Source organism: Bombina bombina, chromosome 1 (assembly GCF_027579735.1).
Source record: "Bombina bombina isolate aBomBom1 chromosome 1, aBomBom1.pri, whole genome shotgun sequence".
Taxonomy (NCBI): Eukaryota; Metazoa; Chordata; class Amphibia; order Anura; family Bombinatoridae; genus Bombina; species Bombina bombina.
This window is the reverse complement of record NC_069499.1, coordinates 198,440,528-198,462,572: the sequence shown is the minus strand read 5'-3', so window position 1 is coordinate 198,462,572 and position 22,045 is coordinate 198,440,528. Positions and strand designations below refer to the sequence as shown.

Sequence of the window (22,045 nt, the reverse complement as noted above, 5' to 3'; positions counted from 1 at the left end):
GTTAAGAGAGGTGTTTGAGGTGGGTGGATTGTTATTACTTGCTAAAATATGTGGCTGTACTAAACTCTACCTAAGGTCTATAAAGATTATTCATGATGTGGTCAATAATACAAATTAATCTTTTAAACACCATGCATCACATGATTGCATGCTTTAAAGCCATACCAATAAAGCATGAAATACCTCCTGATTTAGAGACATTGGGAGGATGTGATATATTAATGTATCACACATTCACTTGAAAAAATATACAACATTATCAAAACAAGTTTTTAAACATGCATATTGTACCTTACCTTATGTAAAATCTTGTTTTAGCTTTGGATCTAACCCATGCTATTTTTCTTTCCCCCTTACACAACATTCCTAAGTTCTACTAATCAAATTGACTAAACTTCGCCTCTGATTGGCTGCATGAAGCAAAGTTGTATATATATATATATATATAGCAAGCTGGCTTATAGACTAATAGTGCATGTTTGAATTTTTATTTGGTCCACCAAGTCACTTAAGAACTTTCTGACAATTACTGGGTTACATTTTGATAAGAGAACAAATTTGAATCAGTATTGGTGAGTTATAAAAAAGCTATTTTTTGTATCAGCAGATTTCCAAGATACAAAACAAATGGAAATACATAAGGCAAATACAGTATTTTAAAGTCTGTATATGGGTCAAAGCAGACAAAAAAGTTCTATATATCCATTTAATGATTAATTTGTACTGTAATTTTTAAGTATCAAAAATATTATATTAATTTGCATAATTTGAAAGCACCTGAGAAACACTGCAGCATAGCATAAATCATACATTTCATATTTACAAACTGAATACAAAACCAAGTTATTTTACACGTGATCAGCACATCCGTCACATTCTACAAACACAAAAAAAAAATCCTGCACAGAGAATCTTTAAAAAAATATAAATACATTTCTTTTTTACATAGCATCAAACGTCATTATTTTACAAGGGGAATATTTATAAATATTCAAGTCACAGAAGCAGCAGTGAGGGTGCTTGGTAATAAATGTAGACAGGTGAAAGAAAATCAAGTGAATACTGTTGAAAATATTTTTAGATTAGCTTGATGTGATTAGCAAAGTGCATATATATAGCTGTCTGTTGCAACTCCTTGAGAAAGGGCCTGTTTTAAATAATCCCGAGCAAATGATTCTAAAAGGGAGAAAAGCAACTGTATCCAGCAATTCAGAGTAAATCAGACTGATTATTTTGATGAGGGAAATGTTGATGGTTTTGATGGCAGTTTCTCTAAAGTAAAATTTATACAGAAGATAATTCATTGTCTCTGATCATTACATTAATTTAGTCAATCCAGTCAGCTGTATGGATATTCTTAAAGGTATGTGCAATCCAAAAGCTAAGCACATATCTTCACACTAATCATGGAAGTTATTTTCTTGCAGACAATGTATGTTTCTTTTCTTTATGTTGTGGATATTCTTTTCAGAATTATGTTCCTAATAAAATGATTCCAATGTTTCAACACAAAGAGCACATGATTTGCAGGTATTACAATATATAACTATTAAGTTGCATGATCTGTACACTACAAACTATTTGTCTGCTTGAGGAGCCAAAACTGTTGTCCTTAAACCCTGTGTAGTCTGTTCATCAGATGGAGATGCAGAAGTCTGTGAGTTTAATCTCAATGCCACAGGTGCCAAAGATGGCATTGCTTTACGTTCCTGTGCCCTCTGGTCTGCTGTCAAAGTTTTTAATCCAAGAGGTGCAAGTTTTGGCATGGGCCTCCACAAAGATCCGGAGGGAGGATTCTCTTGCTTTGCTACCTTCTGATGTGATGTGGCATTCACATTTGACTCATGAAAACTAGACGTTACCTTATTACTACTAGATGATGGTTCATCCTGTGTGTTGCCAACAAATTCCACAATGCCTGCTTCCTCGTTTTGCTTGCTGGTTTCTTGAACTTCTCCCTCTTCAAAGTGTAGGAAGAGAGGACTGAGTGAGGAGCTCTTTTCCTTAAACCTCCCAAATGAAAAGGGAGATGCATCACCATCATTGAACTTGCTACCACTACCCCGAGATGCAGTGTCTGATCCAGGAAAATCTGAACTATTGTCCAAATCATCAGTGTTCAACTGCTGATTAAGAAATGCTAATTCATTGAGGAGAGATGTCAGTGTTTCATCTGTATCTTCATTATCCCCAATAACATCTATTAAATCGCTTGTATCTAGCTCTGGTTCCTCTAAAGGTAGTGTTTTTAACCTAACGTCAAGCTGTGAATGTTTAACATTGTTAGTTGCCACATTGCAAAAAGCGGTTTCCTTCAATTTCACTTCTTCAGTTTCTGCAGTTGTATGTTTTTTAAGGCTGTTTAAATCTTCAAGCAAGGGGCTTTCTACGAGAGTGGTCCCCACATTCTCTGGTGTTGTTTCTGATACATCTCTGCTATCCAGAAGGACTAATGATGGAGCTAAACTTGAGGTAGCATAAGAACTTGAAGATGTTGAATCTGTGGCTCCCTGGTCTTGTTCTGTCTCGCCCAACACAGGTTTTGTTGGTGAAAGCTGGGGACCAGGTTTAACAATCTCTTTAAGTTCCTCAATGTTCAAGCTTAGATCTGTCCCCAAGTCTATTGAAGCTTCATTAGCTAATGACGTAACATTCACAATCTTTGGCATCATGGATAAATCATCTTTTTCTAAAATCATAAATAGTAGATTTTATAAGCACATTTAGAAGGAAACAAAAGTTTTAACAAGTTAGCACAGTGCATAGTAAACATTTAACCATGATCGCAATCAAAAACATGCTGCCAAGTTTTATTTTAACTTTTACTCTTAAAAGAAGAACCTATAAATTTATATTAAATATAAAAATTCTGGGAAGGTTTCTAAATTCTCTAATTACTCTATGGTGACACAATACATATACACCCACAAATACCTCAGTAATAAGAGTGTGAGAGTAACAGCTGAGAGAGGATGATAAAGAAACAAGAAGAAACAGGTGGCCTGGGAAAATGACAACCAAACCAAAAGCCTATGCAAATGAGCAAAGCACAAGGAGCAGGTTCTTTGTGTGTTTTCACTAATAATATGAAAGCATTTAATGGTAAGTACAAAACCTGTGTTTTTGTTCACTTTTGTCATAACTTATGGAACAGAAGGTAAATCCTAAACATATGGATATGAATCAAAGCTATAGCAAATCAAGTCTACAGGCTAGAACATAGAACAGGTAGGGGGTTAAGAGAAAAAAAATAAGACATTAAGGGCAAGATTACAAGTGGAGTGCTAAGTATCACAGTTAATATTCCACTGAGTAATATTAGAGCACATTAATGTTTGCTGGTATTACAAGTTGACAGCAATGCAAATGCGAGCGGGCTTCCATAGGCTTCTATGAAAGCCTTGTTTTCATGCCGCACAGCGAAGGGGGTTAGTAGGGCAGCGACGGCAGCAAATGTTAAATATATATGTATGAGATTATATTATAGTTTATATATTTGTGTGTTTATATGTATATATACACATATTAACAGATAAATATACATGTATATAAGTATATACATATATATTTACTAGTAATACACAGTGCCATTTTTTTCTCTAACACCCCACACCCGTCAACTTTGACGCCTTAAAACTGCCTAGTGAAGTTGTTTTTTATTTAAAAAAAAGAATGCTATTTTTTTTTTTTAAAATAAAAAACTATAATACCCTCTATTTTGAAGGCATTTGGGGGTACTTTTAGAAAATTAACCAGAGATCTCATCTCTGGTTAATTTTCTAAGTACTAATTGCTACTGCGAAATTGCGGTAGCAATAACCAGCCACTTGTAAAGCTGGTTATTTATCGCACGCCTGCAAATTGGCAAATTTGTCCGTTAGCGGGCGCGCAATAAATTAACACTCCACTTGTAATCTAGCCCTAATGGTTTCCTTACACTGCCTGAGATAACTTGTTTATGATAAAACTTAGTGAACGTATATACAGATTGCATAGCAGTCATTTTACCCAAGGCTTAAAGGGACATTATGCTTAAAGGGACAGTATACACTCATTTTCATATAACTGCATGTAATAGACACTACTATAAAGAATAAGATGCACAGATACTGATATAAAAATCCAGTATAAAATGGTTTAAAAACGTACTTAGAAGCTTTCAGTTTAGCTCTGTTGAAAAGGTAGTTGGAAAGCCCACTGCAAGTGGGAAATAAGACACTCCCCCCCCCCCTTCTTTTGCATATGAAAAGACCCTTTACACAAACAGGAGCAAGCTGGAGAAGGTAGCTGACGGTATTCAAATAAATCTTTGGGGCTTGGTTAGGAGTCTGAAAATCAGAGCAATGTTCTTTAAAAATAATCAAAATTATACATTTTTTTAAAAAACAAACTTTATGGGCTTTATAAATAGATCATCTACAAAACATTTATGCAAAGACAAAATGAGTGTATAATGGCCCTTTAAACCTTTCTCCTATACAACTAAAGAGAATATTTCCAATTGTGTTATGGTGCTTTCATATTTTTTTTTTAAATGCATGTTCCTGTAATGACTAAACCAATTTAATACTGACCAGTAAAATTTCAGGATTGTACACATTCATGCACTTTTAGTTTTTCATGAAAAAACAATATTTTTATTTGCTTAACAGATGTGCTTTATAAAAAACAAAATTTATGCTTACCTGATAAATTTCTTTCCAGGCATGGAGAGTCCATGACGTCATTCCAATTACTAGTGGGATATTCAACTCCTGGCCAGCAGGAGGAAGCAAAGAGCACCCCAGCAAAGTTGTTAAATGTAACTTCCCTTACCATTAATCCCCAGTCATTTAGCCGAAGGAAAATGGAAAAAGAAGAAACACAATGGTATAGAGGTGCCGGAGGTTTACTCAAAAAAACTGTTGAATTATAATTAAAAAAAGAGGGCGGGGTCATGGACTCTCCATGCCTGGAAAGACAGAAATATATCAGGTAAGCATAAATGTTGTTTTCTTTTCTATGGCATGGAGAGTCCACAACGTCATTCCAATTACTAGTGGGAACCAATACCCAAGCTAGAGGACACGGAATGAAAAGGGAGGGAGAACAAGGCAGGAGGACCTAAGCAGAAGGCACCGCTGCTTGAAGAACCTTTCTCCCGAAAGAGGCCTCAGCCGAGGCAAAAGTATAACATTTGTAGAATTTGGAAAAAGTATGCAAAGAGGACCATGTTGCCGCCTTGCAAATCTGATCCACAGAAGCTTCATTTTTGAAAGCCCAAGATGAGGAAACAGCCCTAGTGGAATGAGCCGTAATTCTCTCAGGAGGCTGCTGTTCAGCGGTCTCGTAAGGAAAACGAATCATAATTCTTAACCAGAGGGAAATGGTATTAGAAGTGGCCTTCTGACTCTTACACTTTCCAAAGAAAACAACAAACAGGGTAGAAGATTGCCGAAAATCTTTAGAAGGTTGTTGGTAAAATTTTAGAAGACGTTCATTATGAGAAGGATTAGAACAAAAAGGAACAATCCAATACCACCTTAGGGAGAAACCACAATTAGTACGAAGGATCGCCTTATCTGCATGAAAAAAAGAGTATGAAGAATCACACAGCAGAGCCGAAAGCTTAGAAACTCTGCGAGCGGAAGAAAATGCAAGAAGAAGCAAAACCTTCCAAGATAATTTTATATCAACATGTATAGGCTCAAACGGAGTCTGCTGCAAAACTCTAAGAATTAGGTTAAGGCTCCAAGGAGGAGCAACAGGTTAAAATGCAGGCCTGATTCTGACTAGGGCCTGAACAAAAGCTTGAACGTCCGGTAAATCTGCTAGACGTTGGTGCAAAAGAACAGACAGTACAGAAATCTGACCCTTCAGAGTAATGACTGACAAACTTTCTCCAGGCCATCCTGAAGAGAGAAAATTCGGGGAATCCTCACCCGGCTCCAGGAGAAACCCTTAGATTTGCACCAAAAAATGAATTTACACCATACCATATGGTAATCTTGCGAGTCTGAAGCAAAGAGCGCCTCGGAAAAACCATGTCTAGACAGGACTAGGCGTTCAATCTCCAAGAAGTCGGCTTCAGAGAATCTAGATTTGGCTGGAGGAATGGACCCTGAATTAGAAAGTACTTCCTCAGAGGTAATCTCCAAGGTGGAAGAGATGACATCTTCCACAGATCCGCCAACCAGATCCTGCGATGCTAGGCAGGAGCTATTAGAATCACAGACACTCTCCTGGTTGATATGAGCAATAACTTGAGGAAGGAGAGCAAACGGAGGAAATGGGTATGCTAGAATGAAAATCCAAGGGACCGCCAGAGCATCTATCAGAGCGGCCTGAGGATCTCTTGACCTGCATCCGTACTTAAAAAGTTAGGCGTTTTGACGAGACGCCATCAGATCCAACTCTGTAACACTTCGAGATGGAGAGCCCACTCCCGGGATGAAAAGTCTGTCCGCTCAGAAAATCCGCCTCCCAGATGTCCACTCCTGGAAAGTGGATGGTAGCTAGGAGACAATAATGAGCTTCCGCCCACTGCAGAAAGCGAGTCACCTACTTCATGGCCAAGGAACTCCAAGTTCCTCCCTGGTGACTGATGTAAGCCACTGAGGTGATTTTGTCCGACTTGAAACTGATCAATCAGACTAAAAATAATTGAGGCCAAGCTGTCAAGGCATTGAAGATTGCTCTCAACTCCAAAATGTTAATGGGAAGAGAAGACTCCTCCCGAGTCCACAGGCCCTAAGCCAAAACGGCCCCCATAACCTTTGAGAATATTCTAGGAGCCGTAGCAAGACCAAATGGAAGTGCAACAAACCAGAAATGTTTGTCCAAAAAGGCAAACCTCACAAACTGACGATGAACCCTGTGAATGGGAACAAGAAGATACACATCCTTCAGGTCTATGGTCGTCATGAACTGACCTTCCTGAACCAATGGAAGAATGGAATAAATAGTTTCCATTTTGAAGGATGGGACTCTGAGGAATTTGATGAGACAGAAAATTCCCCCACAAATAGATCCTTGACCCTGTTCCTCTACAGGAACTGGAAAATCACTCCCAGAGAAGATAGGTCGTTAACGCAGTTTACGAAGGCCTCTCTCTTCACCTGATTTTTCAGATCACCTAACAGGATAAGGCTGTTACAGGAAGAACAAAACTTGAATGCTATCCTGTATCCCACGGATACTAATTCCACAGCCCCAGGGTCTGGGACATCGTGGCTCCAAGCCTATCGACAGAGCAAAGAAGCCCCATTAAGGAGACTCTTTAATCCATTCTTCCTAAGGTGGACATAGTGGAAAATATCAGAGACTGAAGCGCAAGGAAATGAAAGAATCACCTTATATGTATGTATAAAAGTAATTCAACAGTGAGTCAATCACGTTACTATAAAAAAGGATTGAAGAAGGGCTGCAAATACAAAAAGTATAAAAAGATAGCACCTAAAATGATAAAAAGGAGCAAAAATAGAATTGAATTGTCACCAAATGGTGCCAAATACAATAAAAACACAGTATGAATCAGAAGAATATACATACTGAAAATAAAACTGCATAGACATACTTTCCACCTGAAACTTTAGAAAAGAGTAGCTGAGCTCTTATATCCTAAAGCACATGATTAGCATTTAGATGCCAAAGAATGGTGGAAAAATAAATCAGAATATACGTCCTGAAAAATAAACTGCAGAGATACAAGTTTATTATAAAAAACAGTTAACAGGATTAAAAATTCTTAAAAGAAAAACTGCAGGGACATAAGTTTATTACGAGAAACTCATCCCTTAAATTCCTTAGGAACATTGAATTGCAGTTAACTGCCACCAGATGGCAGGAAAATACCAGAAACAAAGAATGCATTAAAAAATATGTTCAGAAGTGTTCTGATGAAGTCCCAAATAAATATTTGCTTGTATTAATAAGATTCTCCTTCTAAAAAATAAACATGCACCCAAACTTTAGGTGGTTAGGCTGAAGTGAGAGAAAAGAAACTCAGTTAAAAAACGCGCTCAGATCGCACTACTCGATGCGATCAGATTCAAAATGGAGTCATACCAATACGCCGTCAGCAGATCCTGAGGGGAGCACAAAAAAATTATAATAAATAAAAGCGCAACCCAAAACGGCTCAAAAGCTACTGAGCGCCCCACAGCACAATGACAAGCTGCGGGAAAGCATCCGCAAACAAAGGCAGTCACCTCCGGAGCAGGATGAGAATCAAATACCCGTCACAAGGAGGAGAAAGTCTGACAGGCAAAACAGTCTGAGGGCATGCAACAGGCACCAACGGCCATAGTCTATACAGCAAACATCAGGCGCTACTTACTGCGCCATAAAAATAACCGAACCGTCTAAGTAAAGGAGGGAATTAGGAACTACATACTGTGCCCCTCAAACATCCGTTAAAAACATAATTTATGCTTACCTGATAAATTCCTTTCTTCTGTTGTGTGATCAGTCCACGGGTCATCATTACTTCTGGGATATTATCTGCTCCCCTACAGGAAGTGCAAGAGGATTCACCCAGCAGAGTTGCTATATAGCTCCTCCCCTCTACGTCACCTCCAGTCATTCGACCAAAGACCAACGAGAAAGGAGAAACCAAGGGTGTAGTGGTGACTGAATTATAATTTAAAAAATATGTACCTGCCTTAAAAAACAGGGCGGGCCGTGGACTGATCACACAACAGAAGAAAGGAATTTATCAGGTAAGCATAAATTATGTTTTCTTCTGTTATGTGTGATCAGTCCACGGGTCATCATTACTTCTGGGATACCAATACCAAAGCAAAAGTACACGGATGACGGGAGGGATAGGCAGGCTCATTATACAGAAGGAACCACTGCCTGAAGAACCTTTCTCCCAAAAATAGCCTCCGAAGAAGCAAAAGTGTCAAATTTGTAAAATTTGGAAAAAGTATGAAGCGAAGACCAAGTTGCAGCCTTGCAAATCTGTTCAACAGAGGCCTCATTCTTAAAGGCCCAAGTGGAAGCCACAGCTCTAGTGGAATGAGCTGTAATTCTTTCAGGAGGCTGCTGTCCAGCAGTCTCATAGGCTAAACGTATTATGCTACGAAGCCAAAAAGAGAGAGAGGTAGCAGAAGCTTTTTGACCTCTCCTCTGTCCAGAATAAACGACAAACAGGGAAGAAGTTTGGCGAAAATCTTTAGTTGCCTGCAAGTAGAACTTGAGGGCACGAACTACATCCAGATTGTGTAGAAGACGTTCCTTCTTTGAAGAAGGATTTGGACACAAGGATGGAACAACAATCTCTTGATTGATATTTCTGTTAGTGACTACCTTAGGTAAGAACCCAGGTTTAGTACGCAGAACTACCTTGTCTGAGTGAAAGATCAGATAAGGAGAATCACAATGTAGGGCTGATAACTCAGAGACTCTTCGAGCCGAGGAAATAGCCATTAAAAATAGAACTTTCCAAGATAACAATTTTATATCAATGGAATGAAGGGGTTCAAACGGAACACCCTGTAAAACGTTAAGAACTAAGTTTAAACTCCATGGCGGAGCAACAGTTTTAAACACAGGCTTGATCCTAGCTAAAGCCTGACAAAAGGCCTGGATGTCTGAATTTTCTGACAGACGCCTGTGTAACAAGATGGACAGAGCTGAGATCTGTCCCTTTAATGAGCTAGCCGATAAACCCTTTTCTAAACCTTCTTGTAGAAAAGACAATATCCTAGGAATCCTAACCTTACTCCAGGAGTAATCTTTGGATTCACACCAGTATAGGTATTTACGCCATATTTTATGGTAAATCTTTCTGGTAACAGGCTTCCTAGCCTGTATCAGGGTATCAATAACCGACTCAGAAAAACCACGTTTTGATAAAATCAAGCGTTCAATTTCCAAGCAGTCAGCTTCAGAGAAGTTAGACTTTGATGTTTGAATGGACCCTGAATCAGAAGGTCCTGTCTTAGAGGTAGAGACCAAGGCGGACAGGATGACATGTCCACTAGATCTGCATACAAAGTCCTGCGCGGCCATGCAGGCGCTATTAGAATCACTGATGCTCTCTCCTGTTTGATTTTGGCAATCAATCGAGGAAGCAGAGGGAAGGGTGGAAACACATAAGCCATCCTGAAGTTCCAAGGTGCTGTCAAAGCATCTATCAGAACCGCTCCCGGATCCCTGGATCTGGATCCGTAGCGAGGAAGTTTGGCGTTCTGGCGAGACGCCATGAGATCTATCTCTGGTTTGCCCCAACGTCGAAGTATTTGGGCAAAGACCTCCGGATGAAGTTCCCACTCCCCCGGATGAAGAGTCTGGCGACTCAAGAAATCCGCCTCCCAGTTCTCCACTCCCGGGATGTGGATTGCTGACAGGTGGCAAGAGTGAGACTCTGCCCAGCGAATTATCTTTGATACTTCTATCATTGCTAGGGAGCTTCTTGTCCCTCCTTGATGGTTGATGTAAGCTACAGTCGTGATGTTGTCCGACTGAAACCTGATGAACCCCCGAGTCTTTAACTGGGGCCAAGCTAGAAGGGCATTGAGAACTGCTCTCAATTCCAGAATGTTTATTGGCAGGAGACTTTCCTCCTGACTCCATTGTCCCTGAGCCTTCAGAGAATTCCAGACAGCGCCCCAACCTAGAAGGCTGGCGTCTGTTGTTACAATTGTCCAGTCCGGCCTGCTGAACGGCATCCCCCTGGACAGATGTGGCCGAGAAAGCCACCATAGAAGAGAGTTTCTGGTCTCTTGATCCAGATTCAGAGTGGGGGACAAATCTGAGTAATCCCCATTCCACTGACTCAGCATGCACAATTGCAGCGGTCTGAGATGTAGGCGTGCAAAGGGAACTATGTCCATTGCTGCTACCATTAAGCCGATCACCTCCATGCATTGAGCTACTGACGGGAGTTGAATGGAATGAAGGACACGGCATGCATTTAGAAGCTTTGTTAATCTGTCTTCTGTCAGATAAATCTTCATTTCTACAGAATCTATAAGAGTCCCCAAGAATGGAACTCTTGTAAGAGGAAAGAGAGAACTCTTCTTTTCGTTCACTTTCCATCCATGCGACCTTAGAAATGCCAGAACTAACTCTGTATGAGACTTGGCAGTTTGAAAGCTTGAAGCTTGTATCAGAATGTCGTCTAGGTACGGAGCTACCGAAATTCCTCGCGGTCTTAGTACCGCCAGAAGGGCACCCAGAACCTTTGTAAAGATTCTTGGAGCCGTAGCCAATCCGAATGGAAGAGCTACAAACTGGTAATGCCTGTTTAAGAAGGCAAACCTTAGATACCGGTAATGATCTTTGTGAATCGGTATGTGAAGGTAAGCATCCTTTAAATCCACTGTGGTCATGTACTGACCCTCTTGGATCATGGGTAAGATTGTCCGAATAGTTTCCATTTTGAACGATGGAACTCTTAGGAATTTGTTTAGGATCTTTAAATCCAAGATTGGCCTGAAAGTTCCCTCTTTTTTGGGAACCACAAACAGGTTTGAGTAAAACCCTTGTCCTTGTTCCGACCGCGGAACCGGATGGATCACTCCCATTAATAATAGATCTTGTACACAGCGTAGAAACGCGTCCTTCTTTATTTGGTTTGTTGACAACCTTGACAGATGAAATCTCCCTCTTGGGGGAGAGAATTTGAAGTCTAGAAGGTATCCCTGAGATATGATCTCTAGCGCCCAGGGATCCTGGACATCTCTTGCCCAAGCCTGGGCGAAGAGAGAGAGTCTGCCCCCCACTAGATCCGGTCCCGGATCGGGGGCCCTCGGTTCATGCTGTCTTTGGGGCAGCAGCAGGTTTACTGGCCTGCTTGCCCTTGTTCCAGGACTGGTTAGGCTTCCAGCCTTGTCTGTAACGAGCAACAGCTCCTCCCTGTTTTGGTGCAGTGGAAGTTGGCGCTGCTCCTGCTTTGAAATTCCGAAAGGGACGAAAATTAGACTGTCTAGCCTTAGCTTTGGCTTTGTCTTGAGGTAGAGCGTGGCCCTTACCTCCTGTAATGTCAGCAATAATTTCTTTCAAACCGGGCCCAAATAAAGTTTGTCCCTTGAAAGGTATATTAAGTAATTTGGACTTAGAAGTTACATCAGCCGACCAGGATTTTAGCCACAGCGCCCTACGTGCCTGAATGGCGAATCCTGAATTCTTAGCCGTAAGTTTGGTTAAATGTACTACGGCCTCCGAAATGAATGAATTAGCTAGTTTAAGGACTCTAAGCCTGTCCGTAATGTCGTCCAGCGTAGCTGAACTAAGGTTCTCTTCCAGAGACTCAATCCAAAATGCTGCCGCAGCCGTGATCGGCGCGATGCATGCAAGGGGTTGTAATATAAAACCTTGTTGAACAAACATTTTCTTAAGGTAACCCTCTAATTTTTTATCCATAGGATCTGAAAAAGCACAGCTATCCTCCACCGGGATAGTGGTACGCTTAGCTAAAGTAGAAACTGCTCCCTCCACCTTAGGGACCGTTTGCCATAAGTCCCGTGTGGTGGCGTCTATTGGAAACATCTTTCTAAATATTGGAGGGGGTGAGAACGGCACACCGGGTCTATCCCACTCCTTAGTAACAATTTCAGTTAATCTTTTAGGTATAGGAAAAACGTCAGTACTCGCCGGTACCGCAAAGTATTTATCCAACCTACACATTTTCTCTGGTATTGCAACAGTGTTACAATCGTTGAGAGCTGCTAAGACCTCCCCTAGTAATACACGGAGGTTTTCCAATTTAAATTTAAAATTTGAAATATCTGAATCCAATCTGTTTGGATCAGAACCGTCACCTACAGAATGAAGCTCTCCGTCCTCATGCTCTGCAAGCTGTGACGCAGTATCAGACATGGCCCTAGAATTATCAGCGCACTCTGTTCTCACCCCAGAGTGATCACGCTTGCCTCTTAGTTCTGGTAATTTAGCCAAAACTTCAGTCATAACAGTAGCCATATCTTGTAATGTTATCTGTAATGGCTGCCCAGATGTACTAGGCGCCATAATATCACGCACCTCCCGGGCGGGAGATGCAGGTACTGACACGTGAGGCGAGTTAGTCGGCATAACTCTCCCCTCGCTGTTTGGTGAAATTTGTTCAATTTGTACAGATTGGCTTTTATTTAAAGTAGCATCAATACAGTTAGTACATAAATTTCTATTGGGCTCCACCTTGGCATTGGAACAAATGACACAGGTATCTTCCTCTGAATCAGACATGTTTAACACACTAGCAATAAACATGCAACTCGGTTACAATTTTATTTAATAAAAACGTACTGTGCCTCAAGAAGCACTAAACGATTAAATGACAGTTGAAATAATAAACTGAAAAACAGTTATAGCATCACTCTTAACAAACAACACAACTTTTTAGCAAAGGTTTGTTCCCATTAGTAAAATAACACTAATTAAATTTTAAACATAAAAATTACAGAGCAACGTTTTAAATCACAGTCACTATATAAGTCTCACAGCTCTGCTGAGAGAATCTACCTCCCTTCAAAGAAGTTTGAAGACCCCTGAGTTCTGTTAGAGATGAACCGGATCATGCAGAAAAACTGACTGGAAATTTTTGATGCGTAGCAAAGAGCGCCAAAAACGGCCCCTCCCTCTCACACACAGCAGTGAGAGAGAAACGAAACTGTCATAATTAACACAAGCAAACTGCCAAGTGGAAAAATAATGCCCAAATATTTATTCACTCAGTACCTCATTAATGCAAACGATTCTACATTCCAGCAAAAACGTTTAACATGAAAAATACCTAATAAAAGGTTTAATGTACTTTTACAGAGTAATTCCGGTGTAATACCATCCCCAGAATACTAAAGTGTAAAGCATACATACATGTTCATTATAACGGTATGGCAGGATTTTTTCATCAATTCCATTCAGAAAATAAAAACTGCTACATACCTCAATGCAGATTCAACTGCCCGCTGTCCCCTGATCTGAAGTTTTTACCTCCCTCAGATGGCCGAGAAACAGCAATATGATCTTAACTACTCCGGTTAAAATCATAAGAAAAACTCTGGTAGATTCTTCTTCAAACTCTGCCAGAGAGGTAATAACACGCTCCGGTGCTATTGTAAAATAACAAACTTTTGATTGAAGTTCTAAAAACTAAGTATAATCACCATAGTCCTCTCACACCTCCTATCTAGTCTTTGGGTGCAAGAGAATGACTGGAGGTGACGTAGAGGGGAGGAGCTATATAGCAACTCTGCTGGGTGAATCCTCTTGCACTTCCTGTAGGGGAGCAGATAATATCCCAGAAGTAATGATGACCCGTGGACTGATCACACATAACAGAAGAAACGGACTGTGTAGGAAAAAAAATAGGAATAATAGCTGGCCACAAAAGCCATATCCCACATCTATAAAGCCTGGGCTTAGCTAAAATTTGCCCGGCAATGGAAGTGGCAAAATCCCTTCACAGGCATAAAGCCAAATAGCTGCTCAGCAGCAAATATCCCACAGTGGATAAATAAAATAAGAATAATTACCTTCTGAGGGTAGTAGGAAACACTATGTCCCTGATTTCCCAATCCTTCTGAGATCTAAGAATTATAAATGAACGGACTTACCCTCAAGAAACTTTTGCTGTGGAGCAGGCACAGCAGCTGCTAGTCTGATAGCCTCACTTGACCACCAACAGGGACCTGTAGACAGAGAAAGAGCAGAGAAACCAACCCTGGCTTTCTATCAAAGGGGTAGCAATAATGTTAGAAATGAAGCAAAGACAACCTCGCCGCTTTCGAACTGCTAATAGCCACCATTACTCTTACTAAAGAGATTAACATGGACACAGCATAGCCCCAAATCCTTGCTTGCAGGGAAAAGTACCCATTAAAGGATTAAATATCTTCAGACACCATATTGGCACATCCTCCATTGACAAAGGCAAAGAGAATGACTGGGAATTATGGGTAAGGGAAGTTACACTTAACAGCTTTGCTGGGTTGCTCTTTGCCTCCTCCTGCTGGCCAGGAGTTAAATATCCAACTAGTAATTGGAATGATGTTGTGGACTCTCCATACCATAGAAAAGAAAATAGTTGAGTAATATGTCCCTTTAAACAAACAATTATTGACCTAACACCCATCCATTTAGAAATTGACAAATGTAATGGTGGGAGAGTTTCTTTATAGAAACGGTTGCTTTCCGGATATTTCAGAGCTCTGACCATCCAGTATGTGAATTCAAGACCACTGGATGGATTAGGGTGATAATGGCTACAGAAATAATAATGGGTACCATACAGGGGCGGACTGATAAGTCGGGCAAATCGGCCCTTGTCCGAGGGCCTCTGCTTCTTAAGGGGCCCCATGCATCATACTGAACTAGTAGGATTTTGTTTTAATCTATTAAAAAAAAAATTATGAATATTTTTATTTTATTTTTGGCTCTGCATTTTGTTCTTGATGGGGGGGCTCTCACATGTGCGGCTTGAGTCGAGTGTGACTTAGTGCGTGAAGCGCTGCATGTGACTTCCTAGGAACGAAGGAGCCGGTTAGATAAGTTATGACAAGTCCTGGCACTGGCAGACCAAAGTGATGCCCTGCAATATGTGGACCGGGTGTGTATAAGTCCAGAATCAGGTCCACATATTCATGATCACCTGGCTGGCTGCTCAGCTCCACCCACACGCCTTGAGCACACAATTTTAACTGCGGCTATAGAGGCGGCAGCCACAGCATAGCAGACAGTGTGGCCACGTGTGGTGAAGGAGGAGGAATAAGTCTGTATGTATTGGGTCTGTCTACTGATAAAACAACAGTAACCATTTAATACTTCACCCCCTTGGGACAGTATAACAGGTATAATTTTTAGAAAAAGGAATAGTATGCGCTAGGAGATGAATATCATACACCTCCCTAAGAGACAATATCCCTAAATGTTGTCTAAAAAACAGTATTAAGCAAAAGACTTATGTATAGAGAGGGCGCCTATAGGCTAAAGACATCACCACTTTCGGTGGTGATATCTTTAGCCTATAGGCGCCCTCTCTATACATAAGTCGTTTGTTTAATACAGTATAACAGGTACATAGCTTTTGCGTCACATATAAGGAAAGGGTTAAATGTGTCCTATGCTGCACATATGCTCGTTTTCCTATTTATCTAAAATTACCTAAGGGGTGGGGTTTATCTCAAGGGGTGTGGTAAAAATTCTTCAAAATTCACCAGCCACCACTGTTACTTATATGATCAAATGTTTAATTTTATTTGTGTCCTTTGTTGAAGAAGCAGCAATGTTCTACTGGGAGCTAGTTGAACATATTGGGTGAACCAATAACAAGAGGCATTTATGTGTATCTGCCAATTTTCAGCTAAATCCCAGTAGTCCATTGTTGCTCCTTAACCTTTAACCCCTTAATGACCGAGGACGTGCAGGGTACGTCCTCAGAAAAAAGGCAGTTAACGCCTGAGGACGTACCCTGCACGTCCTCGGTGTGGAAAGCAGCTGGAAGCGATCCTGCTCGCTTCCAGCTGCTTTCCGGTTATTGCAGTGATGCCTCGATATGGAGGCATCCTGCAATAACCTTAGATGGCCATCCGATGCAGAGAGAGCCACTCTGTGGCCCTCTCTGCACCGGACATCGATGGCCGGTATCGTTGGTGGGTGGGAGCCGGTGTGGGAGGTGGGTGGCGGCCATCGATGGCCCTTGTCATGTGGAGGGGGGCGGGATCGTGGGCGTGCAAGTCCGGGCGCGCGCGGGGGCGCGCGCACGTGCACGAGGGGGCGCGCGCGGGGGCGCGCCGGGGCAGGGACCGGGTGGGGACCGCTGCACTACAGAAAAAAATGTGTCCCAAAATAAAAGTGGGACAAGTAATTTAAAAAAAAACCACCTTATTCGGTATTTAGGTGGTGGGGGTTGGTGGGGGGGGGGGGGGGGGGTGGGGGGAAATAACAAAAAATAAAAATTAAATAAATATTTGATTGTGAAAAATGGGTACTGGCAGACAGCTGCCAGTACCCAAGATGGCCCCCAATAAGGCAGAGGGGGAGGCTTAGAGAGCTGTTTTGGGGGGGATCAGGGAGGTTGGGGGCTAAGGGGGATCCTAAACACAGCATATGTAAATATGCTTTTTTTTTTTTTCTTTTTAAAAAAAAAAAAATCTTTTATTTTAGTACTGGCAGACTTTCTGCCAGTACTTAAGATGGCGGGGACAATAGTGGGGTGGGGGAGGGAAGGGAGCTGTTTGGGAGGGATCAGGGGGTGGGATGTGTCAGGTGGGAGGCTGAACTCTACACTAAAGCTAAAATTAACCCTGCAAGCTCCCTACACACTACCTAATTAACCCCTTCACTGCTAGCCATAATACACGTGTGATGCGCAGCAGCATTTAGCGACTTTCTAATTACCAAAAAGCAACGCCAAAGTCATATATGTCTGCTATTTCTGAACAAAGGGCATCCCAGAGAAGCATTTACAACCATTTGTGCCATAATTGCACAAGCTGTTTGTAAATAATTTCAGTGAGAAACCTAAAATTGTGAAAAAATTAACGTTTTTTTTAATTTGATCGCATTTGGCGGTGAAATGGTGGCATGAAATATACCAAAATGGGCCTATATCAATACTTGGGGTTGTCTACTACACTACACTAAAGCTAAAATTAACCCTAGAAGCTCCCTACATGCTCCCTAATTAACCCCTTCACTGCTGGGCATAATACGCGTATTTTGCGCAGGGGCATTTAGCAGCCTTCTAATTACCAAAAAGCAAAGCCAAAGCCATATATGTCTGCTATTTCTGAACAAAGGGGATCCCAGAGAAGCATTTACAACCATTTATGCTATAATTGCATAAGTTGTTTGTAAATAATTTCAGTGAGAAACCTAAAGTTTGTGAAAATATTTGTGAAAAAGTGAAAAAATTTTTTTATTTGATCGCATTTGGCGGTGAAATGGTGGCATGAAATATACCAAAATGGGCCTAGATCAATACTTTGGGATGTCTTCTAAAAAAAAATATATACATGTCAAGGGATATTTAGGTATTCCTGACAGATATCAGTGTTCCAATGTAACTAGCGCTAATTTTGAAAAAAAGTGGTTTGGAAATAGCAAAGTGCTACTTGTATTTATGGCCCTATAACTTGCAAAAAAAGCAAAGAACATGTAAACATTGGGTATTTCTAAACTCAGGACAAAATTTAGAAACTATTTAGCATGGGTGTTTTTTGGTGGTTGTAGATGTGTAACAGATTTTGGGGGTCAAAGTTAGAAAAAATGTGTTTTTTTCCATTTTTTCCTCATATTTTATAATGTTTTTTATAGTAAATTATAAGATATGATGAAAATTATGGTATCTTTTGAAAGTCAATTTAATGGCGAGAAAAACGGTATATAATATGTGTGGGTACAGTAAATGAGTAAGAGGAAAATTACAGCTAAACACAAACACCGCAAAAATGTAAAAATAGCCTTGGTCCCAAACGGACAGAAAATGGAAAAGTGCTGCGGTCATTAAGGGGTTAATAAATGACAGCAAGTGAATTAGGCAAATTAGATAATAGAAGTAAATAGTAATGAATGGTGTTTAAAACTGTATGTTCTATCTGAGTAATTAAAGATTCATTTTGACTTTACTCTCCCTTTGAAATGGATTTATTTAAACCTGCCCTGTTGCCAGTTAAAATGGTGCCAGTTTTAATTGCTAGACGTATACATATAGGAAGGATCATGCATCAAAAACAAAAAAAAGCAAATATATTATCTTCAAACTGAGATAAAGTGCCCAGTTAGATAAGAAATTGTCAAATTTATTTGAGTCACGTGATACATAAAGGGACCATAAAATCAAAATTAAACTTTTTATTATTCAGACAGCATGCAATGTTATACAAATTTCCAATTTACGTCTAACACTAAATTTGCTTTTCAACATTGATAGCTTTAAAATCATGCCTAGGTAGGCTCAGGAGCATCAATACACTACTGAAAGCTAGTTGGCAATTGGTGGCTACATATATATATATATATATATATGTCTCTTCTCATTGGCTCACCAAATATGTTCAGCTAGCTCACAGTAGTGCATTGCTGCCCCTGAGCCTACTAAGGCCCAAGGGTTACTATTCAACAAAAGGATACCAACAAAATGAAGCAAATTTGATAGTAAATATTTGAACTAAATTGGGATATTGTATAAAATTACATGAACTATCTGTAATATGATAGTTTAATCATTTTTGCTTTCTGTCCCTTTAAAAGACCATATAACTCTCTTATTTTTTTTTTTTTATCCTCAATACCAGACTACAGCTGTCCTCCACCAATATAATTGATAATCTGTGATGACTGGGCACAATGTTAGTGGGGTCATACAATGCCCCACATAACAGCACTACCTTAGCTCCACTGTTGATCCCGATCCATGATGCATATTTTTGACTAATCAGTAATTTTACCCCTTGACTGCCAGTAACATACAAATTAATGATTTTACCTCTTTAGCTGCCAGTAAAAAGTAAATAGAAGTCATTTTATCCCCATGTCTGCACCTCACTACTTTCTGCTCCATATTGTAGTCATGTAGGAATTTAAGGGCATATGAGGTGGGAGGTGCATATGATGTGGGAGGGGCAGTAGGGTAGAGAAGGGGCAGATGAGGTAAGTAGGTGGAGCAAAAACGGGATGGGGGGCCCAACCACACTTTTGCCAGGGGGCCCTGGTTGGTCTCAGTCAGCCCCTGATACCATACGCTTCCCTTATTTCTGATCAAGAGGCTAGCCAAATCATACATAAAGAGCTACTTGAGTACTGGTCCAATATTTGGATCTGCAATAACATTATGCAAGCTTAAGAGTGTACATAGCAAACTACCATTAACATGGAAACTGCCAAGAAAGAATTTCAAGTTTGATAAAGGTCTAAACTTTAACATTTATTCAGTGTTTACATAATGTCCATGAAAATCACATATCAGGCCAATTAAGGGTTGCATCCAAACTACAGAACCACATACAGGAAGAAAAAACAAAAAACAAACTAAATTTATGCTTACCTGATAAATTATTTTCTTCCGGAATGATGATAGGTCCGCAGTCCTCCATAACATATGGGATATATTTTCTGCCACTAGGAGGAGGTCAAGAACCCATATAAGAGCTTAAAATCCCTCCCACCGCCCATTTCTCTTAGTTTAACGTATAGCCGAGTAGAGAATAGGAAACTTAAAGGTAGGAAAGACAAAGCAGGGTCTGTAGAGGTGTCATTAGATCTGCTGCCAAAAAATGAAAATGGGCAGGGCCTGTGAACTATCATCATTCCGAAAGAATTTTTTTTTATCAGGTAAGCATACTTTTTCTTTCGTAAAATGATGATGGTCAACAGTCCTCCATAACATATGGGATTAATACCCAAGCAGATGGTCTTAATTACGGAAAGGGTGGGACAATTTTTCTGGCAGTTTCTATTCAGCTGTCACTGTGGCCTAAAGGACTTTCCGCCCAAAAGCTGCTTGCGAAAAAACATAATTTATGTTAGAACTTACCTGATAAATTAATTTCTTTCCTATTGGCAAGAGTCCATGAGCTAGAGACGTATGGGATATACAATCCTACCAGGAGGGGCAAAGTTTCCCAAACATCAAATGCCTATAAATACACCCACAATTCAGTTTAACGAATAGCCAAGTAGTGGGGTTATAGAAAAAGGAGTAAAAAGCATAAAAAAAGGAACTGGAAATATAATTGTTCTTTATACAAAATCATAACCACTATAAAAAGGGTGGGTCTCATGGACTCTTGCCAATATGAAAAATGAATTTATCAGGTAAGTTCTTACATAAATTATGTTTTCTTTCATGTAATTAGCAATGAGCTAGTGAGGTATGGGATAGTAAGACTCAAGAAGAGAAGAGTCACTAGAGAGGGAGGGATAAAAATAAAAACAGCCATTTTCTGCTGAAAAAATTAAATCCACATCCAAAAAAATAAGTTTTTCTCATAATAGAAAAGAAAAAACTTAAAACATAAGCAGAAGAATAAAACTGAAACAGCTGCCTGAAGAACTTTTCTACCAAAAACTGCTTCCAAAGAGGCAAATACATCAAAACGGTAGAATTTAGTAAATGTATGCAAAGAAGACCAAGTTGCTGCTTTGCAAATCTGATCAACTGAAGCTTCATTCTTAAAAGCCCACGAAGTGGAGACTGATCTAGTAGAATGAGCAGCGATCCTCTGAGGTAGGGCCTGACCCGACTCCAAATAAGCCTGATGAATCAAAAGCTTTAACCAAGATGCCAAGGAAATGGCAGAAGCTTTCTGACGTTTCCTAGAACAAGAAAAGACAACAAATAGACTAGAAGTCTTCCTGAAATCTTTAGTAGCTTTAACATAATATTTCAAAGCTCTAACAACATATTTTTTCCCTATTAATGTTGTTAGAATTCACAACCTTAGGTAGAAATTTAAAAGAAGTCCGCAAAACAGCCTTATCCTGATGGAGAATCAGAAAAGGAGATTCACAAGAAAGAGCAGATAATTTGGAAACTATTCTAGCAGAATAGATGGCCAAAAGGAACAACACATTCCAAGAAAGTAGTTTAATATCCAAAGAATGCATAGGCTCAAAAGGAGGAGCCTATAAGGCCTTCAAAACCAAATTAAAGGGACAGTAAACACCAGATTTTTTGTTGTTTAAAAAGGTAGATAATCCCTTTATTACCCATTCCCTAATTTTACATAACCAACACAATTATAATAATATACTTTTTACCTCTGTGATTACCTTGTATCCATGCCCTGCAAACTGCCCCATTTTTTCAGTTCTTTTGACAGACTTGCATTTTTAGCCAATCAGTGCTGGCTCCTAGGAGCTTCACGTGCCTGAGCTCAATGTTATCTATATGAAACAAATGAACTAACGCCCTCTAGTTGTTAAAAACTGTCAAAATTCTTTCAAATTAGAGGCAGTCTTCAATGTCTAAGACATTAGCACATGAACCTCCTAGATTTAGCTTTCAACTAAGAATACCAACAGAACAAAGATAAATTTGTAATAAAAGTAAATTGGAAAGTTGTTTAAAATTACATGCCCTATTTAAATCATGAAAGATTTTTTATTACTTTACTGT

The 22,045-nt window shown here is 40.0% G+C and overlaps 1 protein-coding gene across 1 annotated transcript in view; it reads right to left on the bottom strand.

Annotated features, from left to right (window-relative positions):
* Positions 1–474: 474 nt before the first annotated feature.
* The window catches only part of MGA (MAX dimerization protein MGA), a 1,137,718-nt gene continuing 1,116,147 nt past the window's right edge, over positions 475–22,045 (bottom strand). Inside the window, exon 25 of the mRNA XM_053697822.1 lies at positions 475–2,689. Within this exon, the coding sequence (XP_053553797.1) occupies positions 1,578–2,689 (1,112 nt within the window). The 3' untranslated portion in view covers positions 475–1,577. The remainder of the gene's footprint in view (positions 2,690–22,045) is intronic.